We start from the raw sequence: 14,426 nt of genomic DNA, 5'->3' as shown, positions 1-14,426 counted from the left end.
ATGAACAATATCAATATCTTTCTATTCGCTCTTTTTCTTCTTCCTCTATTAGCCTCTTGTGAAGAAGAAAACGTAAGTCTTTTGCATTCTCTTTTTTTTTTTCTTCTTTTGTTGAATGTGTATATGAATATATACTTAATATGGTTAATTTGAATGATGACAGGTCTACATAGTTCAGTTTCGTGGACACAATGGAGAAAAAACATTGCATGAGATAGAAGACACCCACCATTCATATTTGCTCTCTGTGAAAAACAATGAGGAAGAAGCTAAGGCTTCTCGTCTTTACAGTTACCAATACAGCATCAATGGCTTCGCCGCAGTGCTCACTTTTGATGAAGCCTCCAAACTTTCAGGTATGTTGGAATCAAATTAATCTCTTAATTTGTTTTACGTACTTTCTCTTTGTTGTGACACTCATAGCAAACAATTGATATGCATATGATTATTTGACAGAACTGGAAGAAGTTCTATTAGTGCATAAAAGCGAACCAGGATTGTACACATTACAGACAACAAGATCATGGGAATTTCTAGGCTTAAACGAGGATGGAGGAAGAGGAAGACATAACTACAAGATGGGAGAAGGCCTCTTATCAAAAGCCAAATACGGACAAGAAGTAATAGTTGGCGTCTTGGATACTGGTAAAAACCATAAACTAATTTGAAATCAAGTTGAATTTGTTTGCATATGTTCTGTTTTACATGTGACTTTCTCTTATCTTCTCTGTAATTTTCGAGGAAAAACTTGCTCCGATTTCTTTATTTTATGATGTTTTTTAAAGAAATATGATTACACGTGAAAGTGAGTTTGTTTATTATTATTATTATAATTAGGTATATGGCCAGAATCAGAGAGCTTTAATGACGAAGGAATGGGACCTGTTCCAAAATCATGGAAGGGAATCTGCCAAACTGGGGATGCTTTTGACTCTTCTCACTGCAATAAGTGAGTGTTTCAATTTCTTTATCCTTTGTCTTCTTTTATTTTGTTTACTTTACTGCACTAAATAAAAGATATGCATGTGAATATGTGGGGAGGGATCAAACCTATTTATTTCAGAAGGATCTTCGGATTAAAGAAATCAATGGAACAAGAAACAAGTTAATTTATGTCTTTATTTATCGTCAGTTTTGATTTGAATGTGCTGACAAAGGAAGTGCCATTGATAGAATAAAGAAAGTGATATCTCCCTTGCTTTTGAAGGGACAATTACTTATGGAATTAAATCAGGACCCTCTCAAAAATATTTGTGATCTTAAATAAGAGTTATTTTGTGACCCTTTTAATAATATAAACATATATTAAAAATTATTTCAAATTTATTTTTCATTCCTTTTAAAATACAAAATCACTAATTAAATTTTTATATTCAAGTTTAGAAACCAAATCTTTTTCAATTGTTAATACAACCAAATTACCTAATCTTTCTTGTGAGGGCGAGAGATGGATGGTGGGCTACCGGGGTCAAGTAAGTGAGGGATTTTGGGGAGGGGGTTGAGGGGACGAAGATGGTGGTGTCGGTGAAGGTCAACGATAGCGGATATGTGTCGGAAATGGCTATCGCACGTAGTGAAGAATGAAAATGGGTTGCGAAAATCAACAAAAATCGGTCAAATTGGGGGTTGTCAAGGCTAGGAAAACGTTTCGGAAATAATTAAGTGATGAATCCGGTCGATTTTGGTGAGAAAATTGATCGGAATCATCACTGTAACGCCGACAGTGACACTATGACGGTGTAGAGGGGTGGAGATGCAATGTTTTCATTATTTTAGGGATTGAGTGGGTGCTTTGAAATTTTAGGAATTTAAATAACTAGTTTAGTTAATTTAGGGGTGTGAATGGAAAATATGAAACATGGTTTTTTGGTAAATTTATGTAAAAAAATTATAATGAATTCCGGCCTTTTTGGCTTTTTTGTGCCCTTTGGACCAGTTTGGATAAAAAATTATAAACTTTTTTAGATCCAATGGTATTTCTATAAATTAATTTAAAAAAATCTTAAAATAATTTTGGACCCCTTTTTCGGGCCTTTTTTTTTGGGGCCCTAGGCAGGTGCCTCACCTGCCTACCCCTTGGGCTGACCCTGAATCAAATATGTTCTCATTTTATTGGTAAACGTGTTAACCATAGAGTCTAAAAGTGAATAGAGATGATAATTTGACCCGTAAATCCGAGAATACTAGTATCTAATTGGAAGGTTTGTTAATGGTTTGAAATTAACAAGTTTGAGATGAGTTTGGTATACCCAAAGGGTTGGTCTAGTAGTCAAGAAGATTTGCTTATTTCATTGATTTTGTGAATTCAAATATTGCAGTCACTTACTACATTTGTAGCTTATCTCAGAACACTAGACTTGTAGGGTATTTAATTGTCCTTGAGGATTAGTAAAAGTATATGCAAATTGACTCAAATACCCCTACCATTAAAAAATAAAAAAAAAAAAAAAAAAAAAAAAAAAAAAAAAAAACTTATCCAAAAAACAGGAGATGAGTTTGGTACAAACCAAATAATTGGTTTAGAGTTTGGATAATAATTAGGAAAAAGTGATATTTGGGGTCTACATATATACCAAACCTTAATCCAATAACACTAGGGACACCGAAAAACTTGCACCGAAATTTTGTACCGGCCTACGTGTAATGCGTGTCTTAATTTTTTTATAATTTTTTTCTAGTAACGGCGTCCATCAAATTGGACGGTCGTTCACTCACATGGAGCCCGTCCAATTATATGGACGGGCGCCATATACAAGGGGGGCGTCCTCATTTAAAACACGTCCATAAATAAAATATAATAAAAAAATTTGTAAAACATTATGGACGGTCGTTCATAGTGTGGACGACGTCCCTTAATTTCTCATGGGCGTCCACAAATACGGGACGCCCGTCCTTAAGTTTGCGGGCGTCCATAAGGAATGGACGCCCGTCCAAACTTAATTTGTTTTAAAATATAAAATAAAAATTTGACGCCGTCCATAAATTATGGACGGGCGCTTATGGACGGCAGTCCACACTAAGGGACGGCCGTCCCTTGTGTAAACAGCAAATTTAAAACTCAAGAAACGGATTTTCTTGACATTTTCACTCTGATCTCTCAGCCACGTTCACTAGTTCAACGCCCTCATTTCATCGTCATACTCCACTCTAAAAACTCCCTTCATCTTTCCTAAGTTTCCCAGCCAGCTGATGAAACTCTCCAGAACAACCTTCAACCCGTCCTTGGTTTCTCAACCATGGCGTCGAACTCTGTTACCCTTATAAGAAGCATATACTAAGTTACAATCTATGTATTCCCCTTTGTTCAAACAAAACAGAACGATATATCCTGCAAAAGTTTTGTCGACATTAGAACCACACTGCACTTGGTTGATCATAAATTAGAATTTTCAGAATATGCTTGATTTCCCATTTGATTTATGAAACAATATAATTTGGTCAGTTAAACTGCCATAGGGAATTAAAAGTGATATTAAATGTGTAGAAACGTGGGCTCTGGTCCGTTCATGGTGGTTGAGTAGTTGAATTCTTTTAATGATAACTGTATGTCCACTGCCCAGGAAATGAAGAGGAAATGTATCAAGTCCTAAAGCATTAGAATTGAATATTCATGGCATCTTTCTAACTCCCAATAATTTGTTTTGACTGGGTATGATATGAAGAATCCAAATCAATCTTGGACAACTTGTCATTTGCAGTTTCTGGGAAAGATAAAGACAAAACGTTTGAGACATTTCAATAAAGAAGGGAAGTGGTCCCCTGGTGCATGAATGACTTCTGTACACAAGCAACTGACGGGAGTGAGGCAATTGAGCTCCGATTTGTTGAAGATATTTCGGGTGAATTATAAGGCGAGTTGTTTGTCTAGTTATGATACGAAAACTACTCATATTATGCCGTTCTTACTTCTTTATAAGGGTAACGAAGAGTTCGATGCCATGGTTGAGAAACTCAAGGACGGGTTGAAGGTTGTTCTGGAAGAGTTTCATCAGCTGGCTGGGAAACTTAGGAAAGATGAAGAGGGAGTTTTTAGAGTGGAGGATGACGATGAAATGGAGGGCGTTGAACTGAGTGAAGCGTGGCTGAAGAGATCAGAGTGAAAATGTCAAGAAAATTCCAGTTTCTTGAGTTTTAAATTTGCTGTTTACACAAGGGACGACCGTCCCTTAAGTGTGGACGGGCGTCCATACATAATAGACGCCCGTCCAAACTTAAGGGACGCCCGTCCATAATTTATGGACGGGCGTCCAAATTTTTTATTTTATTTTTTAAAATAAATTAAGTTTGGACGGGCGTCCCGTATTTGCGGACGCCCGTCCAAAATTAAGGGACGACCGTCCACAACCTATGAACGACCGTCCATAATGTTTTACAAATTTTTTTATTGTATTTTATTTATGGACGGGCGTCCTTTAAATGAGGACGCCCATCCATATGAGTGAACGGTCGTCCAAATTTTTTGGACGACCGTTCACTAGAAAAAAATTGTAAAAAAATTCAGACGCACATTACACGTAAGCCGGTACAAAATTTCGGTGCAAGTTTTTCGGTGTCCCTAGTGTTATTGAACCTTAATCATTGTCATCCTTGAGCCCTAGTGCAATTAACAACTTTTTGACTAGATTGTTGACTTGACCATCAGGTTTCAGTGACAGCATGGATCTTTTTGGATTCTTATACTAATTTTGTATAATATAAAAGACGACTTTATCAGTATTATACAAAGTATCTGACCTTCCATTATTATTCTTGGCTTCTTTTTCACCTATTGTATTTGTCTATTACTTGGATGCCCCCATCCCTGTGCATTTGGAGTGTTAAATCACTCTGTCTCCTACCTTTTACAATTATTGCTGCAATTTGCAATAAACAGGGAAAATGGTGAAATTAAAATTAAGAATTTAATCACTTTTATTGTAATTTCACATTACTCTTAATTTTGACGTTTTTACAGCAAGATCATTGGAGCTAGGTACTACATGAAAGGTTATGAGCATGCATTGGGGGGGTGCCTTGATGACACATTGGACTACCTTTCGCCACGTGACAAGCACGGTCATGGCACCCACACGGCGTCCACGGTGGCTGGCCGCCGTGTCGCTAACGTTTCTGTTTTCGGGCTTGCACGTGGCACTGCCTCCGGGGGCGCCCCGTTGGCCCGCCTAGCCATATACAAAGTCTGTTGGGCTATCCCTCAGGAAGAGATGGCGGTTGGCAACACATGTTTACCAGAAGATATGTTGGCGGGCATAGACGATGCCATTAGAGATGGAGTTGATGTGATGAGTATCTCAGTTGGGTTCCCAAGAACCTTTTTTGCCGAAGATGCAATAGCTAATGGTGCATTACATGCGGCCAAAAAGAACATTGTGGTCGTTTGTGCAGCGGGAAATTCAGGTCCTGCCCCGGCTACATTGTCCAACGATTATCCGTGGATTATCACAGTTGGTGCTAGCTCCTTGGACCGTGATATCTTGGGGTCTCTCGTGTTAGGAAATGGCTTGAAAATCATGGTGATTAGCCAATGTCTTCTAATGACTTACTTTGATTCTTATGCTTTCATATATGCCTTTCTTAACTTGAATATATGTCATTTAATTTTAGGGAGAAACAACTCCTTACGGGCTTGAGAAGAAACATCCATTAGTATATGCACCAGATGTGGTTGTTCCTGCAGTTGCCGAGAATGAATCAGCGTAATTTTTCCTTTCCTTATATTGTTTTGTATGATGCTTTAATTAATACACATTGATTCTGATAAAAATATGATTGATTGTGGTTCCAGGCACTGCCTCCCGGGTTCTCTTGATCCTAAAAAGGTAAAAGGAAAAGTGGTTTTCTGCATGATAGGGCTTGGAATGACAGTTGGAAAGGTGGTAGAAGTGAAGAGGGCTGGAGGTGCAGGTTATATATTAGGAAACACTGCAGATGATGGAGATACACTGCTTTTTGATTTTCATGTCCTTCCAGGAACTGCAGTGTCCTCCAATGATGCCAATAAAATTATTCAATACATCAAATCTACCAAGAATCCAACGGCGATTATCAATCGTGGAAAAACAGTGTTCAACTCTCAGCCTGCCCCATCCATGGCTTCTTTTTCTAGTAGGGGTCCTAATCCAATTGATCCTAATCTTCTCAAGGTAACAAAAGTTGGAACATTGAATTTGTTTAAGTTGATGTATCTCTTTACTCTGTTGATTTTCAGTTTCTCTTTGCAGCCTGACATCACGGCCCCAGGATTGAATATATTGGCAGCATGGAGCGAGGGAGATTCAGTTACCACATTATCTTCCGATAAGCGATTTGTTAAGTATAATTTTCAATCAGGAACTTCTATGGCTACCCCTCATGTGGCTGCCGTTGCTGCACTTCTCAAAGTTGTGCATCCTAAATGGAGCAGTGCCGCTATAAGATCTGCCATCATGACCACTGGTAAATTCACACGTTTTATCACATTAATAGATTTTCTCATGTGCACCAAACTATGTCTAACTCCAAAATGGCCAATTAATGTTGCAGCCGGATCGAGAAACAACAGGGGCGAACCAATAACTGATCAACTGGGCCAAATCGCAACTCCTTTTATGTTCGGATCAGGCCATATTCGTCCTACAAAAGCAGTAGACCCTGGTCTTGTATACGATGCTTCATACGAAGACTACCTTCTGTACATTTGCAGCATCGGAACAGATAAACCAGAACCAAAATTCAAGTTTCCAGAAAATCCACCCTCACCAGTCAACCTCAATTATCCATCATTTGCTATTCCTAAACTCAATGGCACTGTGATTGTTAAAAGGACAGTCACTAATGTTGCTGGTGATGGCAAAAGTGTCTACTTCTTTAGATCAAAACCACCGATGGGAATCTCTGTTAAGGCCACTCCGAGTGTGCTGTTCTTCAACCATGTCGGCCAGAAAAGGAGCTTTCCTATTAAAGTGAAAACAAGAGGTGGAATGGCAAGAAATTATCTCAAAAATGAGTATGGCTTTGGGTGGTACTCCTGGAATGATGGACTCCACAATGTTAGAAGTCCCATGGCTATAGCTTTAGCATAAAGTGGTCTTTATGTAATTTTTAGGGCTTCCATAATAAAATGGTCTTAATTATCTTCTTCTTCCTCCATTTTTTTTTTTTTTTTTTTAAGGTAAGAATTAAATATATGGAACAAAATCAATATACAAAGATACTGTTGCAATTAAAGAGACCAAACGAAAACAAGATGCAATCCAAACATCCAACACAGCAAATAAATCACAAGAATAAATAGATAATAAACTGGAAAAATAAAAGACAAAATGATTTATAGTGGTTCGGTAATCTTACAGATTACCTACATCCACTCTCCAGGGCAATAAGCAGATTTTCCTATGAGAATAGAGAACCTTACAGAGATTTACGCTCACCCTTTACACAGTGCACAAAACCCCTCTGTAAAAGTCCAGATCTCCTCACCTCTCATACACCACACACAATAACCAAATATTAGAGACAAATTTATACAGAAAGTGTAACAGAAGGAATAATCCAGCTAAGACCTACCACCACCGTTGATTCCATCAACGCTCTTCAGATTTCCAGCACATCCAGCAAATCGTAACAAACTCTCTCTCTCTGTTAACCAAGAGAGAAAGCTCAAGAGAAACTGAAAATGAGCAAAACCTAATTTGGATTAGGTTTATTGAAGACTAGATGTGACAGAATTGCCCCTTAGCTTTTAGCATAATAACTTTGACTGTCCAAGTTGTATTTTGACTTCCATGTGGGCATAAATCAATTGCCACCTCACAACAAATTTCCACCTTGGCACTTGATCATTGCCCTCACTTACTGCCCTGGAATTCCTTCTAATTTTCTTCAATGTGCAGAAGGCTCTTAAAGAGCCTTAACTTGTCCAAAACAATAGACTTGGTGAACATGTTTGCTGGGTTTTCACTCCCAGGAGCTTCTCCACCTTAATGGCTTTATCTTCAATCAGATTCCTTATAAAATGCAACCTGACATCAATGTGTTTCTATCTCTCATGAAACACTTGATTTTTGCACAGAAAAATTGCACTTTGGCTGTCACTCTTGATTAGAACCTGTTGCTGGTTCAAACCCATTTCCTCAAGCATTCCTTTGAGCCATATTGCTTCTTTGATAGCCTCTATAATGGCAACGTATTCTACTTCCGTAGTTGACAAAGTAACAATTGCCTACAGATTAGCCTTCCAAGAAACCAGATTATTCCAAAAAGAGAAACAAAAACCAGTCATGGATTTCCTATTGTCTACATTTCCTGCATAATCAGCATCCACATATCCTACAATGATATTCCCCTGATTTTGCCCCCTGCTGTAAACAATACCAGTAGTTAGTGTACCCCTCACATACCTAAGCACCCATTTTACAGCTTCCCAATGATTCTTCCCAGGATTACTTATAAACCTACTTATAGAACTAATTGCAAAGGCTAAATCTGGTATAGTACAAACCATCAAATACATCAAGCTCCCTATTGCATTTGCATACGGGATGCAAGCCTTCCTTTCTTCTTCTGTTTCTGGGCATTGTTCTAAACTGAGTTTAAATTGTTGTCCTAAGGGTGTTTTGACAGGTTTGGAATTACTCATGTTAAACTTCCTAATGACCTTTCCAGCATATTCTTTCTGTGACAGGATCAGTTTTCCATTTTTTCTATCCCTTTCAATATTCATTCCTAGGATCTTCTTAGCTTGCCCTAGGCCTTTCATTTCAAATTGTCTACTTATCTCTTCCTTAAATCTAGTAATTTCAGAAAGATCTTTACAAGCTAAAAGCATATCATCCACATACAAAGCCAAATAAATGTAGCACTCACCATACAAACACTTAAAATAAAAGCAACCATCAAAGCTACTTCGAATAAACCTAGCATTCACCATAAACCAGTCAAATTTTCTATACCACTGCCTAGGTGACTGCTTTAATCCATACAATGATTTTTCAACAAACAAACTTGGTTTGTAGACCCCTTTTCAAACAACCCAGGTTGCTCCATCAGGATTCTTTCTTCTAAATCACCATTCAAGAAAGCAGTTTTGATGTCTAATTGCTCCAATTCTAAATCAAATTGAGCTACTAAGGCTAAGAGAATTCTGATAGTTGTATGTCTCACAACTGGTGAGAAAATTTCATTATAATCAACTCCTTCAACATGTATGAAACCTTTGGCTACCAACCTAGCTTTAAACCTAGGTGCTTCTACCCCTGGTATACCCTCTTTCTCTGTGAAAACCCATTTACACTTAACCACCCTACTGCCTTCAGGTTTGTTAACAAGAATCCAGGTCTGATTTTTTATTAGAGACTCATACTCTTCCTGCATGGCAAGTTTCCATTCCTTAGAATCTTTACTAAACATGGCTTCCTTAACAGTTCTAGGTTCATCATCAATCTCTTCAGCAACTTGAAGAGAAAATGTTACCATGTCGGCATGTGAGTACCTCCTAGGTAGTCTAATTTCTCTTCTTTCTCTATCTCTAGCTAGTTGATAATTTTGTAAGTCATATCCAATCATCATTATCACCTAAACTAGGTTCATCCTTCTGGGTATGGGAATCTACAATAGATTCTGTAATAGGATTGTTTAGACTTGGAATATCTCCATCTAGATCCAGATTAAACACCTTTGTCCTATCTGCATTGTCACTCTCTTCCTGACTCAAATCACCTAACTCATCTTCATTGAACCTCACATCTCTGCTAATAATACACTTTTTCCCTCCAATATCCCAGCATTTATAACCCTTAATGCCATCAGGATATCCTAAGAAAATGCACCTAATAGCCCTTGGTTGTAACTTATCTGTTTTTTCATGAACAAAAACAGTGCAGCCAAAAACCCTAAGGTTACTATAGTTTGCAGGATGCCCATGCCATTTTTCCATGAGTGTTTTAAAACTAATAACTGAGAAAGGTATTCTGTTTATTAGGTAAACAGCTGTGTGGGCGGCCTCTGCCCAAAACCTAGTGGATAACTTAGAACAGGATAATAGGCTTCTAACCTTTTCTAGAATAGTCCTATTCATCCTTTCTGCTAAACCATTCTGCTGGGGTGTGTGTCTTATTATCCTATGCCTCAAAATTCCACTTCCCTTACACAGATTATCAAACTCTTCATTTATGAATTCTAACCCATTATCAGTTCTAAGTTTCCTAATTTTCTTCCCAGTTTGGTTTTCAATCATGACCTTCCAGTCTTTGAATTTCCTAAAGCCCTCTCCCTTAGTTTTCAAGAAATAAATCCAGACCCTCCTAGAATAGTCTTTATGATGCTGATGAAATATCTACAATCTCCTAAAGATGGATATTTAGTTGGTCCCTATACATCTGAATGGATATAGTCTAAAATAGCCTTAGAATAGTGGTTTCCACACTAAATCTGATTTTGTTCATCTTCCCATAAATGTAGTGATCACAAAAAACCAGCTTCTCTACTTTATCTCCTCCTAGAACCTGTTGCTTACCCAGCTCAACTAATTCTTTTTCACTAATATGCCCTGACCTCCTATGCCATAAAGTTGTCTTATTAGACTTCTGAGATAAGGATACTACTGCTGTTCCAGTAATGATTGAACCATTTAGAATATATAGCCCATTCCTCATCTCACCCTTCATTACAACTAAGGACCTTTTAGTTACTTTAAGGACTCCACCTTGAGCTTTATAACTATAGCCAATTGAGTCTAGACTTCCTAAATAAACTAAGTTTCTTTTTAGCTCTGGTATGTATCTAACATCAGTGAGCCATTTTGAACTTCCATCATGCAAATTCGGCCTTACATCTCCTATTCCTAAGACTCTACAAACTGCATTATTTCCCATCAACACCTTTCCAAACTCTAGTTTCTTAAAGTTTGACAGAAAACTCATATTTGGAGTCATGTGGAAAGAACAACCAGAATCAAGTACCCATTCAGCATCAGTTTCATTTTCAGAAGCTACTAACACATCAAAACTCTCATAACCATCAGAAGCTATATCTACACTCCCACTAGCATCCTTTTCCCTTGACTTTTTCTTCTTATCAGGACAATCCCTCTTAAAATGACCTTCCTTATGACAGTGAAAACATTTCCTAATGAATTTAGACTTAGATTTTGATCTACCCCTGAAATTCCCCTTCTTGTGGCCTTTCTTATCAAATCTTCCTCTTACATAAAACCCCTCACCATCTGGTTTACCTTCCTTTTTAAATTCAGCATCCTTAGCAGTAATTGCTACCACTACTTCATCTAGTTTAAGGGTTTGTCTGCCATACTTAAGGGTGTCCACAAAGTTAGAAAAGATTTTTGGAAGTGAGTTAATAAGGATCACTGCTTGATCTTCATCCTCAATCTTAACACTAAACCCTTCTAGATCCTGTACAAGTTTCATAAAGTCATTCATATTTTCTCCTAATATTTTGTTTTCATCCATTTTAAAACTGAACAGTTTCTGTTTTAAAACTAACCTATTAGGAAAGGACTTTGATAGGTATAGAGAGTCTAGTTTTTCCCAAATTTCAGCTAGTGTTTTTATTTTCTTAACTTCCCTTAAGACCTTATCCCTAAACCTAGGATTAAGGTACAATAGGCTTTATCTAACAGGTCTTTCTTCTCCTTCTCAGATAGGGAGTTTGGTAAACTATCCTTACCCTCTAAAGTATCAGATAGACCATCCTTAACTAAGATATCCCTCATTTTCATCTTCCACAATCCTTAATCATTGTCCCCTGTGAATTTCTCCACCTCAAACTTAGACGTTTTCCAAGTTCTTACCCTTCACATATGCCCAGAGTAAAAAACCCCAATTTACCCGAGACTAAATAGAAACCCTAAAATTGCAGCCATAAACAGAAATCAGATCTAAGCCTAGATGTTTCAGATTCGCAAAAGATCTCTTAACCTAGGAAAAAACCTAGGTGCTGAATAAGAACCTAGCTCTGATACCACTTGTTGCAATTAAAGACAAACAAAAACAAGATGCAATCCAAACATCCAACACAGCAGATAATCACAAGAATAAATAGAATAATAAACTGGAAAAATAAAAGGCACAATGATTTATAGTGGTTCGGTAATTATAGATTACCTACATCCACTCTTCAGGGCAATAAGCAGATTTACTATGAGAATAGAGAACCTTACAGAGATTTACGCTCACCCTTTACACAGTGCACAAGCCCCTCTGTAAAAACCCAGATCTCCTCACCTCTCATACACCACACACAATAACCAAATACTAGAGACAGATTTATACAAAAAGTGTAACAGGGAATAATCTAGCTAAGACCTACCACCACCGTTGATTCCATCAATGCTCTTCAGATTTCCAGCGCATCCAGCAAATCGTAACAAACTCTCTCTCTCTGTTAACCAAGAGAGAAAGCTCGAGAGAAACTGAAAATGAGCAAAACCTAATTTGGATTAGGTTTATTGAAGACTAGATATGACAGATTGCCCCTTAGCTTTTGGCATAATAACTTTGACTGCCCAAGTTGTATTTTGACTTCCACGTGGGCATAAATCAATTGCCACCTCACAACAGATACAAAGAACATACCCCAAGCAAAGGGAAAAAGTCTCAAGCAAATATGGAAAAATCCACAAAAGCCACAAAGGCACAAAAGAGCACAGGCTCCTCACAATAAAAGAGAAATTATCCACTAATGTTCCATATAAGTAAAAACACAATATTTGTGCACACAAGAAACTCAAGAAAGATGAAGATTATAATGACGAAGAAGAAATTAGATATAGACGTCAGTGTAAATTTTATAAAATATTTTAGAAATAATTTTGAGTTTTAAAAAAAAAAAAAAAAAAAACACTTAAATCATGTTTAGAGAAACATTTGATAAATATTTTAGAAAAAAATGTTCCAGATACTTTCACAAGAGGAACATTTTTTTTTCTTTTCAATTAAATCATTACTTTATTGAGTACAATTTTCTTGTTAACGGTTGAAGCAACATTCTACCTACCTTTTACAAATTAAAATATGATGAGGAAAATGTTTTAAACATAAAACTCCTGAGCGTGGATTTATATGTTATATAATTTTATTGGTTTGATACATAAATGATATGATATGTTGAGTGTATGAAAGACAGTTTTGATTCCACTTATTCTCGTCATATCATCATTATTCTCGCTCCTTCTATCGTTCACCTATAAGATTTAATTTAGTTATCTAAAGAATTTTGCCGTCCATATAAATCGTCGAAACTCAATTCAATCAAATCTTAGATCATAATTCAAGAGTTCACATGAAATATAATATTACTTTTTTTTCAACTATGATCGAAAAATTGATAAAAGAAATAACGTTATTCCGATAACTAAAATATAGATTATTGATCCATCACTTTATATATTCCCTATAAATGCCAAATTTGACTTAAAAAAAAAAAAAAAAAAAATCAAGATTAACGTTTAAGATTTTCACCTTGTTTCAAAATTAATCCGGGTACCTGGAACTAGAACTGGATTATCATTAATTTCAAATTATGTAATCATATTATAGTACATTAGTTTGTATGACTTATTTTGTGCAAACGGTTTGTTCATATATACATAGTATTATTCATGCATAAATTAGCACGAGGCCAATCTTTTTTTATGTGTGTATCAATGTAATATGTTTCGATGACGAGACCATAATATGTTTTTCAAATCTCCTTATTAATGAATCTTAAAGAGTTAGTACGAGTGAGTCGAGTAAGATTGAATCATATTGGATAGAATCCGATAAGAGTGTTGTGAGAATAAAATATATCATGAGAGAATGTCAAGGTTAATTAAAAGTTGCTTATATCATAAGAATATAAATATTAATGTAAACTTTGCAATTTACATAAATCATAAGAGAAGATTTAAGGTGTTGTTTATATTGGCAAAACATCCCAAATTTGTTAGGAAATTACCCTTATACCTATTCTAATACTTAAAAAAAAAGGCAAAAATGTCAAGATTTTATTTCAATTACAGAAATAACTATAAAATCGTGTGAATTGACTTAATTAACCTCAATAATATTAACAACGAAAATAACCAAAATACGTTTTGCCTTTTAAAATTGGTTAGACTATTTAATCTAGCATGGTTTAATTAGTCTGGTCTAATATAATATAACGTTATATGATAAAGAATAAAACTTTCATATATTTCAGTAAGAGTATAAGTAATAAATCACATGATGGTAATGTAATATATGTCCTTTAATTTTGATATTCGTGTATTAATGATAGATATATATAGTAAGTGGCATGACAATACTATATAGGATATAATATATCACTTGAATTTAGAAATACTACATATTTGTAATATCACTCGTTTTAACGTAAATTACTACTTATTTGTAGTATCACTCGTCTTTAACATATATTTTGAACTATTCAATTATTATTATATTTTT

General features: G+C 36.1%; 1 protein-coding gene across 1 annotated transcript; it reads left to right on the top strand.

Annotated features, from left to right (window-relative positions):
- Positions 1-7,097, top strand: LOC116132923 (subtilisin-like protease SBT5.6). The gene is made up of 9 exons (XM_031418600.1): positions 1-72; positions 164-356; positions 457-645; positions 838-949; positions 4,973-5,513; positions 5,605-5,696; positions 5,786-6,143; positions 6,222-6,435; positions 6,523-7,097. The coding sequence occupies exons 1-9, from the start codon at positions 1-3 to the stop codon at positions 7,059-7,061; spliced, it is 2,310 nt and encodes a 769-aa protein (XP_031274460.1). The 3' UTR covers positions 7,062-7,097.
- The last annotated feature ends 7,329 nt before the right edge of the window (positions 7,098-14,426 follow it).

Source organism: Pistacia vera, unplaced genomic scaffold (genome assembly GCF_008641045.1).
Source record: "Pistacia vera cultivar Batoury unplaced genomic scaffold, PisVer_v2 Contig263, whole genome shotgun sequence".
NCBI lineage: Eukaryota > Viridiplantae > Streptophyta > Magnoliopsida > Sapindales > Anacardiaceae > Pistacia > Pistacia vera.
Note: the sequence above shows the minus strand (reverse complement) of the source record. Positions and strands in the feature narration are given on the sequence as shown.